General features: G+C 40.3%; 1 protein-coding gene across 2 annotated transcripts in view; it reads right to left on the minus strand.

Annotated features, from left to right (window-relative positions):
* Positions 1 to 17,816, minus strand: part of grik3 (glutamate ionotropic receptor kainate type subunit 3) — an 89,892-nt gene extending 72,076 nt beyond the window's left edge. The window contains exon 1 of one of the 2 annotated variants that reach the window (XM_051407894.1): positions 16,786 to 17,816. In XM_051407894.1, coding sequence (XP_051263854.1) covers positions 16,786 to 16,900 — 115 coding nt within the window. In that variant the 5' untranslated portion in view covers positions 16,901 to 17,816. The remainder of the gene's footprint in view (positions 1 to 16,785) is intronic. The other variant, XM_051407895.1, reaches the window with a different exon arrangement.
* Positions 17,817 to 18,344: the final 528 nt, after the last annotated feature.

The raw sequence follows: 18,344 nt of genomic DNA on the forward strand, positions 1-18,344 counted from the left end.
TTTGCCACTATGGAACCAATCAAGTTCTTATAATGGATGACTCGTCTCATATTCATCCTTGCCTAATGTGAGTATATAGCCTGGAAAACACAAATGTCTTACCTGAGGGTGTTTGTTTGCGTGTAGAAAAGGAGAGGGAGAATAATGAATGGAGCAGAGAGAGAGAGAGAGAGAGAGAGAGAGAGAGAGAGAGAGAGAGAGATGGGTAATGGACATGGTGATACTGCGTGTAAAGTGTGTAATATTTTGAAGTTTCACTTCACATCAACACACTCTATGATCAATGCTGATCATTAACTTGGTAAGAAATTTGCAGACCCCCTTTTTCAATTAAACACTGTCAAGGAGCATGACAACCATGAGGTGATATGAGAGGGAACGTAATGCATACCCCTTTGTTAATTAAGCAGAAACTAGAGTGGGGAGCAGTATCACTTTCCTCTTATATTTGAGCAAACTTTGCACTGATTACATTTGGAGATACATTGACACCATGTGGCAAAATTTTAATTGAAGGCCATTTCTCAAAATTGTGTGTTAGGTGGAGACACGCAGGCTGAAACAGTGAGTGTAATTATTCTTGAATAATAAATATGTTCCAGTGATAATGTTTACACTCTGCTGGATATGCACAGAATGACAAAGTACTAGAAGGGTTTAAACTGAAAGAGGCTGCATGGGGCAGACAGTAAGACTCAGCTTGGAAAAGATGTTGAATCACAACAAGTTAATAACCAGTAGCCACAGAGTTTACTTCCCGCTCCTAAACCAAATTCAGTGCAGAAAACAAATGACTTCCATATTTTCCTGACCTGAAGTGAGCACACACATTCAGTGTGTGTATCTCAAACCTGTGGACAAGTTAATCACAATGCCCACATGCCAACAGCAACCCCTATTGATTCCTGCATACCTTGTAGCTTCTTAAGGTATGCGGTTTATTAAATTAAAATGTTGTCTGGGAAACGCTAGATATAGCAATACTGTATGTGCATCCACATTGACCTTTAGCATTGGAATGTGTAAGGCCATAATGCACACAATCACCACCAGGCACTACTTTGCTGTTTAACATTCATGTGGCTTAATGCCTGGAGATGAGGTCAGCCAAGTCGGTTTGCAACCAAGAGGTCACTGATGTAGCCTGAAGGAGTTCTTATCTCACTTGCAAAAAACAATATAAAGGTGCTCTTGAGCAGGGCAGCTAACTAAGATGGTCCTCCAAGAGCTATGTTGTCATTGTTTTTTTTTCTTTCTTTGTTTGAATACCATGGAAAACCTTGTTCAAAAACATATATGTCCTCAGAAAGTATAGTCTTTGGAACAGCTGAAAAACAATTGCCTGTGGTGTTTTTGACCACTATATACACACATAGTGGTGCTATGGAGTAATGTTTGATTTTGTGTGCATTTGACGTTCTACTAGCACGAGTGTGGCCAACTTTAGGGGGCAGTTACTAAAATGCATTTAAGTCATAAAACATGAAGGAGAAGACAAGCATGAAGGAATAATAAAGTTAGGTATCCTTTTTGAACATATTACCTCAGCTGGAAACATACAATCAGTTGCCAGCGATGTGATTGTAAATGAAAATGATATGTCTATGAAATGAGCTTTCTTCTTTAAATTGCCTTTGCAAATGTTTTATGTTTTATGCATTCAACATGTTTATTAAGTCTCAAGAACAGACACAAAGCATTTTGGTGAGAAACAAAACATCTTCTTACCTGCTTCTGTAATATCGGAGTGCAAACGCAGCTGCTGTTTCAGTTTCAAACATTGCATCAGCTCTATCATTATTTGGCCTTTCATTTTCAGCCATATCTAGATGCTCCAGTTAAGTAATCTGAGCACACAGCACTGACAGAATCTCTGTCACAATGCTGATTTTTCTGAGAGAGAATACTGAATTACATGTCCTCCCAGGCACAAGCATGCTTACAGGCACCCAGCTACAACTTGTCAACAAAACAACATGCCTTACTTTGAATGGAGGGGAGTGTATCTGTCTCCAGCAGTGACACATTACCCGAAAGGTGTGCAGCTTTGGAAGGTGTTACATATCATTCAACCCATAACGGAGGAATACACTGAGGGTGAATATTGAACTTAGGTATCATGTTTCATCCTGTTCCATCAATAGGTTAAAAACCTCCCATTATTTTTTGCCATGTTGAAAATACAGTGTATTTGAAGCTGCATACAGTACAGGCCAGTACAAAACCACATTTATTCTGAGCAGACCATTTGACATAAATAAGAAGATAGTTTGTGAATCCTATCACATCTTGACCAAATGCCTACTAATACCCGTCAACAATCAGGCAACATTTCTTGAGGAAGCAGACAATGTTTTTGCATCTGCTCTGCTCAGAGCTGTAATGAGGTCTGCCGTTGAGCATATGTTAATCCAAACACAAAACTTCCAGTCACAGCTTCTGTTAGCCTTAGTCATCGATGTTAGTGACTGCTTATTCTTCAGTTTGTATAAAATAAATCCACATAGGAGGAATGATATAACAGCAACACCTGCAGTAAACTGATTTGTTTAGGTGACATGACATGTGGCACTTACTGCAGTTTACATGAAAACATAAAACTACAAAATCAAACAAAAGAAAGAAAATGTTAAATCAAATCACCCTAAATCATTCAAGTTCCAGAAGTAGTTTGTGCAAAAATGCAATACTATCACTTACTATATTTTCATTATCTTTCTATTGCACACTCAGACAGCTATAAACACCCAAGGAGAGCTGGTATAAACCAACATGTCATTTTTACCCTGGTTACAGCACTCTTCAGGGACCCTTGACAAAGCCAATATTTTCACCGAGGCTTCCCTTTCGACGCACCGCGAACACTGACTGCGCTGACTCATTTTCTGACTGAACAAATGTGTAATGTTACGACAAGCCACTCATCTGCTACCGCCCTCTACTTCTTATGTAAATGCTTGTGCTGAATATGATGGTGGATTTACTTTTCAATATGAGTCTCCTCCGACACTGTAAAGTCTATCAACCTGTACAAGGCTGACACTGAGTCCTATTTCATTCGAGAGCTGTGACACTATAATCTCCATCAAAGAAACACAAAGGAAAAAGTCATGTTTTATACTCAAAGTCTAGTAAACATGTAGCAGGTGAAATCACTGAAACTGTAATGGTTGAATAAAGCAAATGTCCCAAACTAGATGGAAGATTACACAAAGCCAGGGAAGCAAGAAAAAGCAAGTGCAAAACTGAACCACCAAAGACCATGCTTTTTTACTTCTATCAGGAGGGAAATAAGAATAAAAGAAGGAAAATGTACCAACAAACGTAAGTGAGTGATTTTATCAAAAGCTTGACAACAGGAAAAAGCCCATTTCGTGAGTCAAAAAGTCTGGACATGAATAAGCCTGTGGCTGTAGTCACTACTTCTTTGGTAGAAAATAAGATAAAAGCTGGCATGAAGTTAAATGCAATTGCACACATCACAAACAACAGGCATGATATTCTATAAAACATAGAGCTCGTATGTTACATTTGAACCTTTACTCCGTAGGTGGTGTGTGTCACTTGAACACAGAGAGAATGGCTTCTAGCAGCCAAAACAGCAGAGAGAGGTAATTTAATGTGTCTTGGTTGAGTGAAAAGCAGCTGCTGAGCTGACTGACTAGAGGTCATCTCAACTGTATGGTGAGTGGAAAAAACACAGCAGAACTGCTGGGTCTTTCACCAGAGGCAAAAAATATTATATAGGTATAGCCCAAGGTTGTGTACTTAGCCCCCTGCTGTACTACCTGTACAGGCAAGACTGTGTATTTCAGAGCAGTTCCAACTCCATCATCAAGTCTGCTGATGAAACAATGGTGACGGCTGGATCACCAATGATGAGAAGGCCTAGCTGGGAGAGGTAGCAGACCTGTCACTATGGTGCAAGGCCAGCAGCCTCTTACTGAGGGTAAGCAAAACCATAGACTCGGTTGTGGAATGTTAGAAAAAGCAGTAGTGGACCTACACCTCTGTCATTTAATGGGACACTTGTGGAAAGGGGTGAGAATCTTTGAATCATTGTGGACATTTGGAGTAAAAGGCAAAACCTTTACCACCTCAGTGAAGCTTAAGAAATTCAAGAGTTTCTTTGGGGGTCTTTCTCTGTGGGGGAAGACCTTCTACTCCGGTGCTGTGGAAAGCATTTGAACAGAGCATACCACTCCACTCCCCACTCTGCAGCATACACTACCCCAGCAATAGAAAATTACAGCTTCTACATTTAGGCAAACACTGCTGTAGCCAACACAGAGTAAATCAAGACACTAGTCTTTTATAACGCCCTTATGATTGTGTATGTGAGAAATAAAGCTTTGAATCCTTGAATCAATTCACATTTTCCAGTTGTCCATATAGGGTGCAAAGACTTGCTTCAAACTAATGTCAGCCGGAGTATTAGACTGATTGCAACGGCTTGCCACAAGTCTCAACTTCAAGACTTCAACACCACCAGAGGCCGATGCCAGGACATAAAGATAATTAATGCAGTTTATGATTTGATGAGTTCCACACCTCGGGCAGTTCACCTACATAAGCTATATGAATCAATAACCCAGGCCAGAACCCAGAGAGTTCTCCGTTCTGACTGCTTTAACTTTCAATCATGTCTACCAACTCAATGATTATAAATGCCACGATGGCAATTCTTTTCCAATTGCCTTAGTAAAAAAGACATTACACTCGGCCTATTTGCAGGTGCTGGTGCTGGCAGACAATGAGAGGTAGAAAGAAGAAGCACTCCTTGACATAAATGTCTGCTGCCGCCAATTCAGTTCAACCTTGCATCCATACAGTTCAATATGAATTTTTATAACACAGCCTTCCTTTGACCAGTTTCTATGACGGACCTTTTTATTTTCTATTCATTGTACATTGTGATAGGCCTCAGAGATATGGTACATTTTTAGAATAGTTGAACTGTACGATAAATACTATGCAGTGAGCGTCTCAAAGAGCATTACTGTGTTGTCATCTGTTAGCAATTTGAATCCCACAGATGACATTTTTGGCATATCCTTTTCATGTTGTAAGTTTTCCAGTGTGTACATTCTGAAAAGCAACAGGAAAAGTCGAGCATTGCGTGGTGCATTCTCTGACACGAAGATGAGGTGGCAGCACACCGGACGCTAAAGCAGAATGGGGGACAATTATGAAGCACTGTGCAATCAAGGGGGTCCCTGACAGGCTGAGCGGGGTCTGATGAGCCAGTGTGTCACTCCGGAGCTCCAGGGCTCTACAGCTAATCAACCACCAAGGAGGGGCTTGAGGGGCGCGATCACTCAAGCCCTCCATCACTGCGCTCGGAGGAAGGCAATCACCAGCCCATTTCCATGTGCTGTTATTCCTACCCCCAACCCCCATCTTCGACTCTCAAATCAAGGTGCACAGATGACCAGGGAAGCACTGGATGGAGGCAAAGGTGGCTGGTGGGTGCAATCAAATGAAGTGTGAAAAGAAGAGACAAAAGAAAAGAAAAAGAAAGAAAAAACTTTTGGTTCTTTGGAGATTTATTCAAGCTATTTAATAACTTTAAATAATCATAAATGGATTGGAAACATGAGGGGAACATACTGAATGAGGCTCAATTGCTTTCCAACCAGCAGCTCATAAGATCCCTGTGATTGGGCTTGCAAATTGAAATGTAAGTCTTGTAATACACTGCATTGAGGAGACAGAAGAGGGACGGGTCAAGAAAGGTGAGGGAAGGGAGTTCTCATTTTACACTGGCAAGGGATTAACACAATGAGCATATGTTAGCAGAGTCACATCTTCTGTCTGTTAAGAAAGGAGGAAGAGCAAGTGAATGAAACCCAAACAAAAGCTTATCTTTTACCCTCTTAAAAGAACATGACTTCAAATAAATGGTTATTTCTTTTTTCAAGGATAGAACGATGAGTAATAGAAAAAGGAGACAAGAAACAGGGAAGAGGGGGGCTCCTTTTCTATCACCATGATACGTATAATGTGAAACAAAAATGAATTAATAAACAGACTAAAGTCTGACAGCCTGGCAGCTTGATAGTGCTCAGACTTCACAGATGCACCACAGCACGTAATTGGAGGTAATACCTTCTCCTGTCCTCTGTTTTAAGTTTGACAGTGGCTGGAGAGGCTCCCTACACTAATAGGCTTCACTCAGAAAGCAACATACATCAGGCTTGTCCTGTCATCTTGTACTGTCCTCCAAATATTGATAAAGAACATGCCTAATATGTCTGGGCTCGAGCAAGCCACCATTACAGAGTGGGAATCCATTTAAAAACTTTGCTGATTGTCCATTGGTCTCCTAAAGGCCCTGATAGAGTAAAAAGGAAAAAGAAGATAATAACTTGTTGTGTGGTTAAGTCTGGTTTTCCACCATGCTGGGTACAAGGGCCATATGCACACCTAACAAAAGGGAATATTGAATTATTATAGTATAATACTCTCTATTGAGAGTCTTTGTGTTGGATTCTGTATCAAACTGACTCTCTACTTTAATTGTGTATTGTCAGTGCAGTAAACAATTAGCGTTATCATTGATTAACATGTTGATTTCTTTTAGACAGCAACAATTTTTTTTAATCGCTAATAATTTGATGATTATTTTTTCTATTGATCATTTGGTCTTTAAAATACAAATACAAATACAATTTCCAAAATTTCTTTGCAAAAAATATTGATTTACTCTCACATAAGACAAGCAGCAAATCCAAGTTAGAACTAGGGAATGTTTTGTATTTTGCTTGAAAAAGGATTAAAGGTTGATCAATAATAATCGTTACCTATTTATTTTCTGTGAGTTGACAAATCGATTAATCAACTAATTGTTTTAATACATTGCTTATTTCCTATATAAATGGGTCAACTAAATGTTAAATGCCAGCTGTATGATGTACAGTGACCAACAGTATTCAGTTTATGACAATATGAATGCCACTGTAGCAATCAACTCTCTTTGGTGCCTACATTTTTTTTCTGTTGTTGACTGACTGAGTGATCGATTAATTGACTAATCATTTCAACTGTATTTTAAATTGCTTCATTAAGAGATTGCTCTGTTATTCTGGTGTATATTGTAGCCTGTGTTCTCCTTACAGTAGTAATGGTCCTAGCCACATTTGAAGCAATTATCCCTCTGGCAGACAAGCGATCCATATGTGAACAGTGCAGAGGGAGGCTGAACAGGACATTAACTGAGCATTAATTCTGTGATGCCAGCGTGATGCCAATTATTTTAAATGTGGTCAATGTTCTGATGGTTATAAATTTCTCCAAGTACCAATCAAGCTAATAAAAGCTCCTTGGCGTAAATGGAAGATAAGCTCAAAAAGGCGGTTCTAAAGGAAGAGAACATTTGTGGGTCCTGTAAATTGGATAGGATTAAAAATTCCACTAAATACGTACGGTTAAAATATGAGTCAGAGGTATAATGGCTTTATGATAGTTATAGATGTCCTTATTTACCCCCATTAGAAACTTTGCTCCCACTTATGTAAAGTTTGTGACATTTCTACTGAACTTTCAAGGCATTTATAGTGACATTTCTAAACTGTGTTGCACATTTTCTTAATAGATTTGTCAGTATAGACATGTAATTACAGTGAAGAGTTATTTTTCTTTTCCTTGTTTTAACTCATAAGACTTAAAATTTCTGTTTTATCTAACATTTATTAAAAGAGATGATGCTCATGTTTGGCAGATACCCACACATCCTAACACCGTTTACTGATATAGATGTTAAATCTATGTATGTTCAAAATACTGATGATAGATATTGTACTATATTGAGGTTTTAAAGATCTGCAGTCACATGTAATGTTAGTGTTTTATGGGATTACTGACTAAAATGGTAGGCAAGAAGGACAGACATTGTTTGCTTTACCAATGACAATAATCAGCCTAATACACTGCAGATGTCTCATTAAATTTGCATATGATTATTGCAGCGTTACTTCAGTTGATCCTTTTCATCAAACCAGATAATACTTGCTGATTGCAGATTATTTTGGCGCAGGCAAATTTCATGGTATTATTTTCACTCTTGGTGAAAAGCAATTAGGAGCATAGCTCGTAGTTGCCCGGTGTTATTCAGAAATTAGGCAGCTTTCACGGAATTAATTTGCTATTATTTCTCTGGACAAATAAAAGCACAACTCTGGGGCTGTGGGGTTAAAAAAGGGATCATATAAAGTTGCATTTTCCATTTCTCTCTGGAGTTGTTGCATCTAGAATTTTGGCCTGTGAACTTTGATCACCTAACATAATGAATACTAAGGAGGTCAAGAAAGAAGGGACAGTGTTTCGTAATGTCTAGAAAACATATATACTCCGATTATACTCTCAATCTACTGTAATTTATGGTCAACAACAATAGAATTAGGATATATGGGCTAATAAAAATTAAAAAATTAAGAATAAAGTAGAAGTTTAAAATGAAGCTGGATGCAGTGACATGTAAAAAAAACAGCAACACACAAGACTGAACACTAAAAAACACTTGAGGCTGGCAGTGAAGTAACAGAAGCACTTGAGAGTGGAAAACATGATTTAGGAACACAACAATCAGAAGCCTAATTTTTCATTAACTCTCTGTGATAGAGAATTGATTTTGACCAACAAAAAAAACCCCTGCTGCTTAGACGATAGACTAATCACACGCTATATTCTCCACCAATCACATTCTAGTTCGACAACTACGTGAGCTTTGGTTACTATGACAGCCATCATCTGAAAGGGTGAAAACCTGCAGGACAGTTAGTTTCCTGGCTTTACATTTGAGGCCCTAATTCATACAAGCATCACTAATAGCTTTACTAAAAAATGTACTGCCAGCCTCAAACCGCCCACAATCTCCCCTCTTCCTCCCTTCCCTGTCAATGATAATCTCCGTCTTGTTCCATATATCTGAAACTGGTCACATGCAGACAAGCTGTCTTCAGATGAGTCACAGGGGAGCATTTTGCGGTTAACCGCGTTGCTCTCCGGGGGCAACCTGGACAGTGGATCGGCAGCCGGTAAAACATTCGCTGAGACAGGAAAGACTATCCCAGATTGTCTTGCCTGCACACAGCGCGAGTGCTGAGTGGAATCTTCTGGGTATTGGCTGTGTTAACTAAATTGACATTGGCTTTCAACCTCCTGGCTATCTATCAGTGGAGGGATGTGCACATGGGCTAGAGAGGTAACCCCCAAGTCTTATGCACTTCCTGCGGCCGTATTTGTTACTGCCGGGATGAGAAAAGGAAGGAGGGGAAAAAAAGATGTGAGGCAGAATGTGAGGGAAAAGATCTCTGTTTCCCCCCTGATATTTTTGGTGATAGCTATTCATTTGTAGTGGTTTTGGCCTGAAGAGGTTTGTCTTATCTGTTCCTTCTCTTTCTCTCTGGGGGGAAAATAGAGGGCGAGTCTTCTCTAGCCTACTCTCTCACAGTTGATTAGTAACTCCTGCTCTACCCCTACGCTCCAGGGATTCTATGCCAGCTCCCCTTATACATCCCCTTGTCATGCACATACTCACACTTTCTCTCTCCCTCTCTCTCTTTCTCTCTCTCTCCTAAACACACACTCATGCACACACATCTCCCTACAGTCATGGAACAGCAATTTGAGGGAATCACACAACCAAGACCTGACATTTATAACAATGAGAGCTTGATTAAAAGGGCAGAATGAAACGGTGTCACCCTCCATTCATTGTCCTTAGCCCAAGTTAAATAGGATTTAAACCTGTGCATTGCAGCTGATACCTCCACTGTCAATTCTTGATTGCTCTAAAGCAGAGAGAAGAAAAGGTCTTGTTATTGTAATGCATGTGCGTAACAGTATGTAACTGAGGTGTCGGAGGTGACCAAGTTTACACAGAGCGTCTGGGAATAGATAAGAACGTCGCTAACGCAGGGAGAGAAAGCAAAGCTAATACTGCTCCGGTGAATGCCATAGTGTTTGAAAGGCACAGGAATAAAGCTTAGTTTTATCTGGCTTGGGGCAACACACAAAAGGCGCCAGCATTGCAACGTGGCGGGTTTTAAAATTGGGATCAAAAGGTTCAAGCTAATTAACAAGCTAAATAAGAGTCCCCTAGCTTCATCTATGTAACTACCCTCGCTCTTTTTCCCTCACTCTGTGTCTTTTGCTGCAGTACTTTCTGCACTTATGGTGTGTGTGTGTGTGTGTGTGTGTGTCTGGTTTGCCAACATATACAGTCTGTCTGGAAAAGTGAAGACAAATTACGCCCCTTGCTGAAATGTAAAAAATAATCACCAAATTACCTCCAACAAGATCATTCTAATTAACTATGTTATATTGCTAGCATGACCCTGAGAGAGAAATGCCCCGTGATCAAGCTTTCTTCTCAAACTGTTTTGATTTTATTTCGACTTTTCCAGCAGAGCCCCGAGGAGGGCTGAGATGGGAGAGTCAAATGGAAAGGACAAGGGCACATAATAAAGACAAATGGGTAGAGCATGAAATTTGATTCATTGCCTTGGTACAGAAACATTCACAGGGAAATAGCCAACATTGACATGCCATGAATTTCAAAACACTGTCAAATCCAAAAAGCGCACGTCCTGCTATAATGACATTGAGTCCCTCAGGGGTCTGCAGGGGGACTCTGGCAGATTGTGGACCAAATCAATCAGCCAATCTCTATGTTGAGTTATGAGAAGATATTTAAAGAGTTGCTTCACTATATTGTAAAAAAATATATATGCTAATTATACTGAGCCAATAATGTTTTCCATGTTTTGTTTTTACGGTTGGTGGAGGGGAAGGGGGGGGGACTTTTAGTTACAAAGGCCCAAAACTCCCTCCCAAACATTGTCAAGGCATTTGACACATTTGTGTCTTTCAAGAAAAAACCTTTGTTGTTGTTTACTTTCTGTCTGTATTGTTTTGTATACTGTAATTTTCTTGTTTTGTTCTTACTGCATTATCATATTTTAATAGAAGTCCTTTTTTGACTTCATGTGTTGTGCTATATAAATAAATATATTATTATCTGTCTTCGAGAGAGATAAGGCTGCTCAATTAATCGAAATTTGATCATGATTATGATTATGGGGCCAAACGATCTCAAAACTAATAAAATCTGGGGAATCTTTTTTTTTCATTTTCTGTTGTGCAACGTTGTATAGAAAAAAAGCTGTGTCCCAATTCAGGGATGCAGCCCCTGAATTGGGACACAGCTACAGTCTGCGTATTTCGCGCGTGCGTATTTCCGTCCCTCCCCCCACAACATGCAATGCACATGAGTCAGTCACGTTATTTTCGTTGGAACAGGTAACGCATAATGGCAACATGGCTTATCTTTTGTGTGTTATTTTATTTAATTTAACTTTTTGTAGATATTGCAAGAGTGCACTATGACTGTCAATGTCAAAAAGGAGACTTACAAATGTTTATGGGGAAAGGAAAGTGTAACTGAGGACTTCCTTGCAAAGATGTTTTTGCCAAATCAATAAATGCAGATCTGAAGTTAAAAAATAATCGTTTGATAATTGTTTATTTGACCCAAATAATCCTGATTTATTTTTTCCTAATGCCCTCCTCTATACCTGAATATGAAAAAGGCAAAAAGAAATGTGTTCTTGTTGCTCATGGTATTAAAAATGACATTGAAAAAAAATTCTAACCAAAATTATCTACATGGCTTTGTTCCACTTAGTTTTCTTTTTGTTAATTTAGATACACTGACCCTTTAAGCTCATGGCTTACAAATGACAACCAATATAATAATATATAATATCTGCAAAACAACATCTACCATCTAGATAACAGTAAAGTGATTTAGGCTTTTTTTGAATGAGAAAGATGACATTTATAGCCATAAGGAACTCAGCACCTTATTTATTTCAATAGGCATCAGAAGCATATGCTTACAGCAGACCTTTCACTGCGGAGCACCCACTTTGTAGTACGATATGAAAACACCATCTGGTGTGTTAGCAGCGGCTAGGCTAAGCTAGCTGGGGCTAGATAGGACCCTGCTGTGTCACAGGATTATCTTACTGGTTGGTAGATCCGCTCTATTAGCCCCTAGTGGCTTGGATTATTGGATGATCATTATTATGTGTGACTGAACAAGGAGTTAAGTACCTGCACTTCCTTGACGCAGTTAAGTCTTGTTAGTGTTACTGATCAGACACATTATGAGCACATTTCAGAGCATTACACATTTATTACACCTTGTCTGAGGCATAAACAAACTGTGTATTTAATACACTTTGACTTGGACTCACACAGTGCGTTTAATACGTGTTGACTGGCTTTTACTGACTTAACTTAAAAACAGGCTCCGCGCTTCAGAAAAGACAGACTATAATGCGCCTGGAGCACATATTTGTTTGTAGAAGTAGAATGTTCCTTTCTAATGCGTCTAAACAGGATCACAGGCGAGTACAGAAGACAGCACGTTCAGAGACGGGCCCCTCTGCTCAACAAAACGAACATCTGCCGTTTCTCATCAGCGAGATTGAAGCTAATGACGAGCCGCGAGTGTGCTGACAGAGAGAATGGAATTGGATTGTGTACAAGAGGCCCAGTGAGACCAGACATATGTTTTGGAAAATGTTGTGGATGGAATATGGCTTTACATACTGTGTGTCTGTGTGTATGTGTGTGTGTGTGCGGAAGCTAAGATACAGATGCCCAAGAGTGGGAGAGTCAGAAAATAGACCTCTGCTATTTCTTTTGCTGTTCATTTATTCGTCCGTGTTTATACAACTGGATGAAGGGGAGTGTGTTAGCACAGGTAAACCAACCGCTGTATTCTTCCCCCCTTCAATCTCTGCTTTTGCTAACAGATAATGGAATTACACATCAAAGAAGATTCTCCCTGTATCCAATTCTTTTGTGACCTCTACCAGCCTTTGTTCATATTCACTACGACAACTCCCCGGCCCCAAGCCTCCACCAGCAGGCTTCTCCCCGCTTACTCTCTCTGTCTGGGGAGAGATTAAATTTAGATGAAAATGAAATATTCATTTGCACTCAGGAACTGATGGCCATCTTAATTTGATGCAACTTTTGATGCAACATCTCTCCTCATTGTTCTTTTTCAACACTTTTTTTTTTAAATGTCCTCCACTTCAATCTCTTTGCCAACCATAATCCTCCTGAGGGTAATTCTCAAAACAAGCATCCCTTTGGGTTTGACTTTGTTAAAAGTAGAATTACAAAGTACCATTACAGCTTTTCGCAGTCTCTTGAAATATGTCTGAGTCATTTCAGACGAAACATTTGCACAAACTCCGGCGAGGAGGATCTCAGGGAGAATGCACTCTCTGTAGCTCTCTGGAAGAGTTAATCGCATGAAAACTTTTCTTCTTCTGCTGCTGGTGTGGGGATAAAGACAAGCCTCTGAAGTGGCTCTGTGTTTGCAGACTTCAACCAAAAGTGGTGACCACACACCCGATTTATCCCACTGAGGCTTATGAGTGGTCACACTGCATGCAGCTTCAAGTGCTGCACATTTGTCAGCTTACGTTTTAAATGTTCAGGCTGTTTCACACACAATAATTAAGTCTGCAGACATGGTTGCCCAAAGCATTTTAGGGGAAGCTAAATGAAAAGTGCATGTGACCAGGTGTTGTAGGGGCACAGCGAGGAGCTAAGGAAATGAAATCAACATGAAATCATGAGGGAGATTGATTAACTGGCAATGATTAAGTGCTTTAAGTATTAGGTAGATAAAGTAATTGATTATTCAATAAATCCCTGTCAGGCAGTGAATAACCTCACTGAGAGAGAAAAGAGACAACAAATGATGAATTAGTTTCATCAGTCCACAGATGACAGAGAAAATGCTTAATAATCTGTTATTACTGTATGCTTTAACAATAGATTTATAATATACATGTACAAGTACATTTTCTTTTTCTTTCCAAACTGGCCAATTCCTAACTGATGGAGAAGAAAGCAATGTATGTAGGGAGATTAATTAATTGATTGTGCAGATAGAATTCTGCTCACGGGGGTTACAGAACAAAACACAAAAAGCAACTAACATATTCAAGGAAATGACCAGTGCACTGCTTCAGTATGCCTCTGACTTCCATGTTGGCAAACACACGAATTATGGACTGACACATGCTATGTTCTGAGAAAAAAATCACATTCACATCCTCCAGCACTTTCATCTTTATTATAACAACACAGCATTATCAACCAAAATGGCTCCTAGATGAGATGAGAGGTTGCAAAACATGTCAGGAAGAAAAAAAAAATTACGAAAGGCAGGCAGAGGGAGACTAAAGTGAAGCACAGCGGGTAAGAGGACAAATACAGGAGGAGTAGTCTTTTATTCCCTCCAACAAATAGAAGCTGCAGAATGAGACGGAGCTACCATCTGGCCTCAACTTAGAGCAATGCACTGTAAAAGCACTAAAATCAATGGCAACAACTCTACCTTGGATGCCCACCATTACCCAGATGGTGTACTTGGAGAACTGCACAGGCCACCTAACCAAGAGCAGACACAGCACAGACAGAGAGCGCCGTGCACAAATACCACCGCCCACCTCGAGGATTCTCACTGGTTTGTTTGTGTTGGTAACCAGTGCTGAGAAACGGCGTTGGCCACCGTACACGGACTATAAGAGGGCCCTCTGTTGGTTTTTTAGCAGGGTGGCTGTGACACCGAGCACACACACTTGCACACCAAGTACCAAATTACAAAACAGGGGGAGGCAAAAATGTCCACTACACACCCACTCAAAAAAGCGCTCATCCCTAAACGAATCAACAGACTGTGAATACTAAGGTCCTCTCACAAAGAATACTACAGTACGACTGCAATAATACACATACACACATATCGCCTATTTTATGCACACTCACACTTAAAATAGATAGATCCAATTTTTGTAAATGCAATTATATAGAATATTATTACGGCTTTCTTGTTATTTTCACACAGGTCCATTATGTAAGTGGACAAAAAAATGGATACACACATGGCTGCTGTACATAAACAGTCAGCTTCAAAAGATCATATGAAGCCTTGTTATTTATTTTTTTTCTTTTGGCATTGAGGCAAATTCAGCAACGTCCTCTTGCATGTCCCTCTTCTCAGCTTGTCAAAATACAATCTCAGGGACACACACACACACACACACACAAAAAACTGCTCCAGCACCCAAGCAATGATATATTCTATAAAAAGCAATAGTGCTACTGTAGCACATTTCAAGGTAAATTTGTCTCAGCACTTTGACATTTTTTAAAAACAAAGCCTGTCAAGTCTATTTCAGGTCTTCATTTGAGCTACTGCCACAGAAAAAAATGTCCCTTTGACCAAACAATTTCAGTTCAGATCAGTAGAAAGAGGGCTTTAAGGATTTATGCAGTTTCTAAGACATCACTAAAGTCCACACACAGCAATGTCAGAGAAGTCATGGCTCTTCAGAGTGCAGCAGTCAGTCAGAGGAACAACCTGGGCCTGCCGGACAGCTGCATATGCACTGAACATTGTCCTACAGTCGCAGACTTATTCTGTGTTTCGGTTGAATGTCTCATTTAGAATTTATATTAAACCTACAGAAGGTTTGACAGCATTCATTCACGGTTATAGAACTCTCTGCTCCATCCTGTTAAAGTCTAATAACTTTCATTTGAATAAATATAGCTTTTCAATGATCGCCCACTGCTTGACAGGAATTATGTATTGCAAAATCAGAGTGGGATGTTGGTGATTTGCACATATGCCATAGAGGAGAGAACTGATTTGGAAAGGCCATTAACCTCTTTTAGAGCACTGGAGAATATAGAATATACACTTTTGTAACATTAATCCACTTTCACCCATTATTTATACCTTGAAGACAAAAAGGTCCATACCATTAAGATGCTCTCACTCCCTGCCTACTCCGGCTGTTGTAGTGGTATGTTAATGTGGGGCAATGCCATTTTGAGTAATTGTCCTGCATGGCACTCCGCCAAATGTCAAAAACGATTTGCCTCGTGACAAAAACCGTATTGATCTTCATTCTGTTCCTGTCTCTTGGCGGCGCAAAATGTTTCATCGCATCGCCAGCCTCCGAATGACAATTCTCACATTGTTCCTGGGTGAGAAATTGGAAAAAGACAACGCCAGCAGCACAAACGCTGCTTCTTCTTTTTGGGTTTGACACAGGCTATGTGATAGATCAGGAGGGAGGCAACTTTGATCAGAATAAGACAGTTTGTGTATGCTGTGATTGAACTTGGTTTGTATGCCGTGATAAGATAAGATTAGATAAAACTTTTCTCATCTCCACTAGATAAGGTGTAATACTGTTAGAAACTTCCTGATGGTTTGTTTCTTAATTTGATAGTCTAGCTTTTAATTTAACACACTGTCCTCAAAAGCTCAAACTTACTTCCAGAAGGCATGGCAATGAGCCTGAATTTAGCTGGTGACTCAACATGCTGGCTGCAGAAAATGGAACAGACAAAGCAGAGTGCATAGAGGTCACACTAACCCACAATATTTCATTGCATGGTCTCTGAGTGGAAAAGGCATCCTCAATTTTATGGGTAATTGTCTGCAGTAATGCACTGCTCCCTTGTTGCTTACTGGTTGCCCCTCGCTTAAGTAAAATGAGAATTCACACAAGATCCGAATAAGGCGAAAATAAAAGGGACTGCTCATTTACTCCAAAAACTAACCGCTGTCGCTGTGAACGTACAGATGATGACCCACACTGAAATGAGCTGAATAAGGAGCAACTTTCAAGGTTATAATACAAACGTGTGTGTGTGTAAATGTGAATGTGGACAACTTACCTATTCGAATAACATGAGGCATCCCGTAAGAGTACTGAATCCAAAAGAGACATGCAATCAGCGGTGTCCAGTATTCCCAAATCGCACTCCGGGAAGACAGCCAAGTATTTCGCATGGTTGTAAAGTCGCGGGATCCACTTTTTAAAATTCCAAAGACGACTCAGAATTGCTCATCAAAACTGAATTCGACGGAGCATATATGGATTTTGGTGTCTGCGACAAATTTGCGCTCATTGTACTTGGTGCAACATTCTCTCGGGGTTTTTTTTCTGTTACTCACAAGTCTGAGAGCGGCTCGATCAGGATGAAGCCCCCCAGTCCCTCACAGGCGGATCAGTGATACACCTGCGAACGCAGGCTGCTACAATTAGCCTGCAGGAGTCTCTGTATCCCCTCCTACCGCCGATGCTATCTGTCTACTGGCAAGTACCACGGCAACAGCCGAGCCTGATGCCCGCACCGCTGTGGAGGAGGAGAACTGCGCCTGCGGAACTTTGGGTCGCCTCGAACGAATCTGTCGCCCGAAAAAGACAAACAGAGAAAAGCGTTTACGATGAGTGCTGAGGAATGTGAACGCACTCCAGACGTTCAGTCAATTCTTATTGCAGTTTAATCACTCCAGTCCCTCATTCCGCTCATGAAAACTGTTCAAATAACACAGAGATACTTTGTGAAGGTGGAAAAAGCCGCTCAGAGACGCTCCTCTCCAGTTGCGCACGGCGATGGCACGAGGCTGGTGATTGAAGGACGTCCAAATCTGTTCAAAAGGGGCTCTTTGTTACACAGTGTTCATTTAAAAAAATCTTCCCGTTTGTGCTGGATGGAAAGGTAGTACAGAAAGGCGAGCTTCTGCGTGCGTCTGACGACCCTCCTTCCACGGTGCCACTAGAGGCACGCGTCGTTACGCATACTTGTCAACTATGTCCAAGAAGTATTTTATGGAGGTGAGAGGGATCCGAATAATGACCCGGTTTTCTACTTTTGCAGTTATTGCATACACGTGCATTATGTTATCCGTTAATGTAATCACAGTTTATATCATGAGATGTTTTTTTTTTTTTGTGTGTGTGTGTGTGTGTGTGTGTGTGTGTGTGTGTGTGTGTGTTCTCAGGAATGTTAAGAGATCCACATTGCAATCCCTTTTACTGCACTGAGATGGAAATTTTTTTCTACCTCAAGCAGGAAAAATGGAAAACCCCCGGCTGCCTACAGTATTGTGAATGGGATGATCTATTTGTATGAAGAAAATAAGTGTCAGCAGAGGACTGGGCCATTGACAAAGCAGGCTTCTTATCGCTGTTATTTTAGACATTCTGTCTGTGTCAATGAGTACATTAAACCCCCGTAACTGCTTGGTGCCTATCTTGCTGTCCATTTTTCATTCCTTACAAAGAGCCGTCAAATACAAGCTGCAGGTTACATATACAAACACACAGAAAAAGTGCTGCTCATGTCTCTCTCCCTACTGCAGTAGAGGAGGGCTGAAAGTATCGAATTACCCGTTTATGTTACAGATTTCAGTAAGTGTATTAAGCATTTTGCCTAAAACAGATGAAATT

Source organism: Dicentrarchus labrax, unplaced genomic scaffold, assembly GCF_905237075.1.
Source record: "Dicentrarchus labrax unplaced genomic scaffold, dlabrax2021, whole genome shotgun sequence".
Taxonomy (NCBI): domain Eukaryota; kingdom Metazoa; phylum Chordata; class Actinopteri; family Moronidae; genus Dicentrarchus; species Dicentrarchus labrax.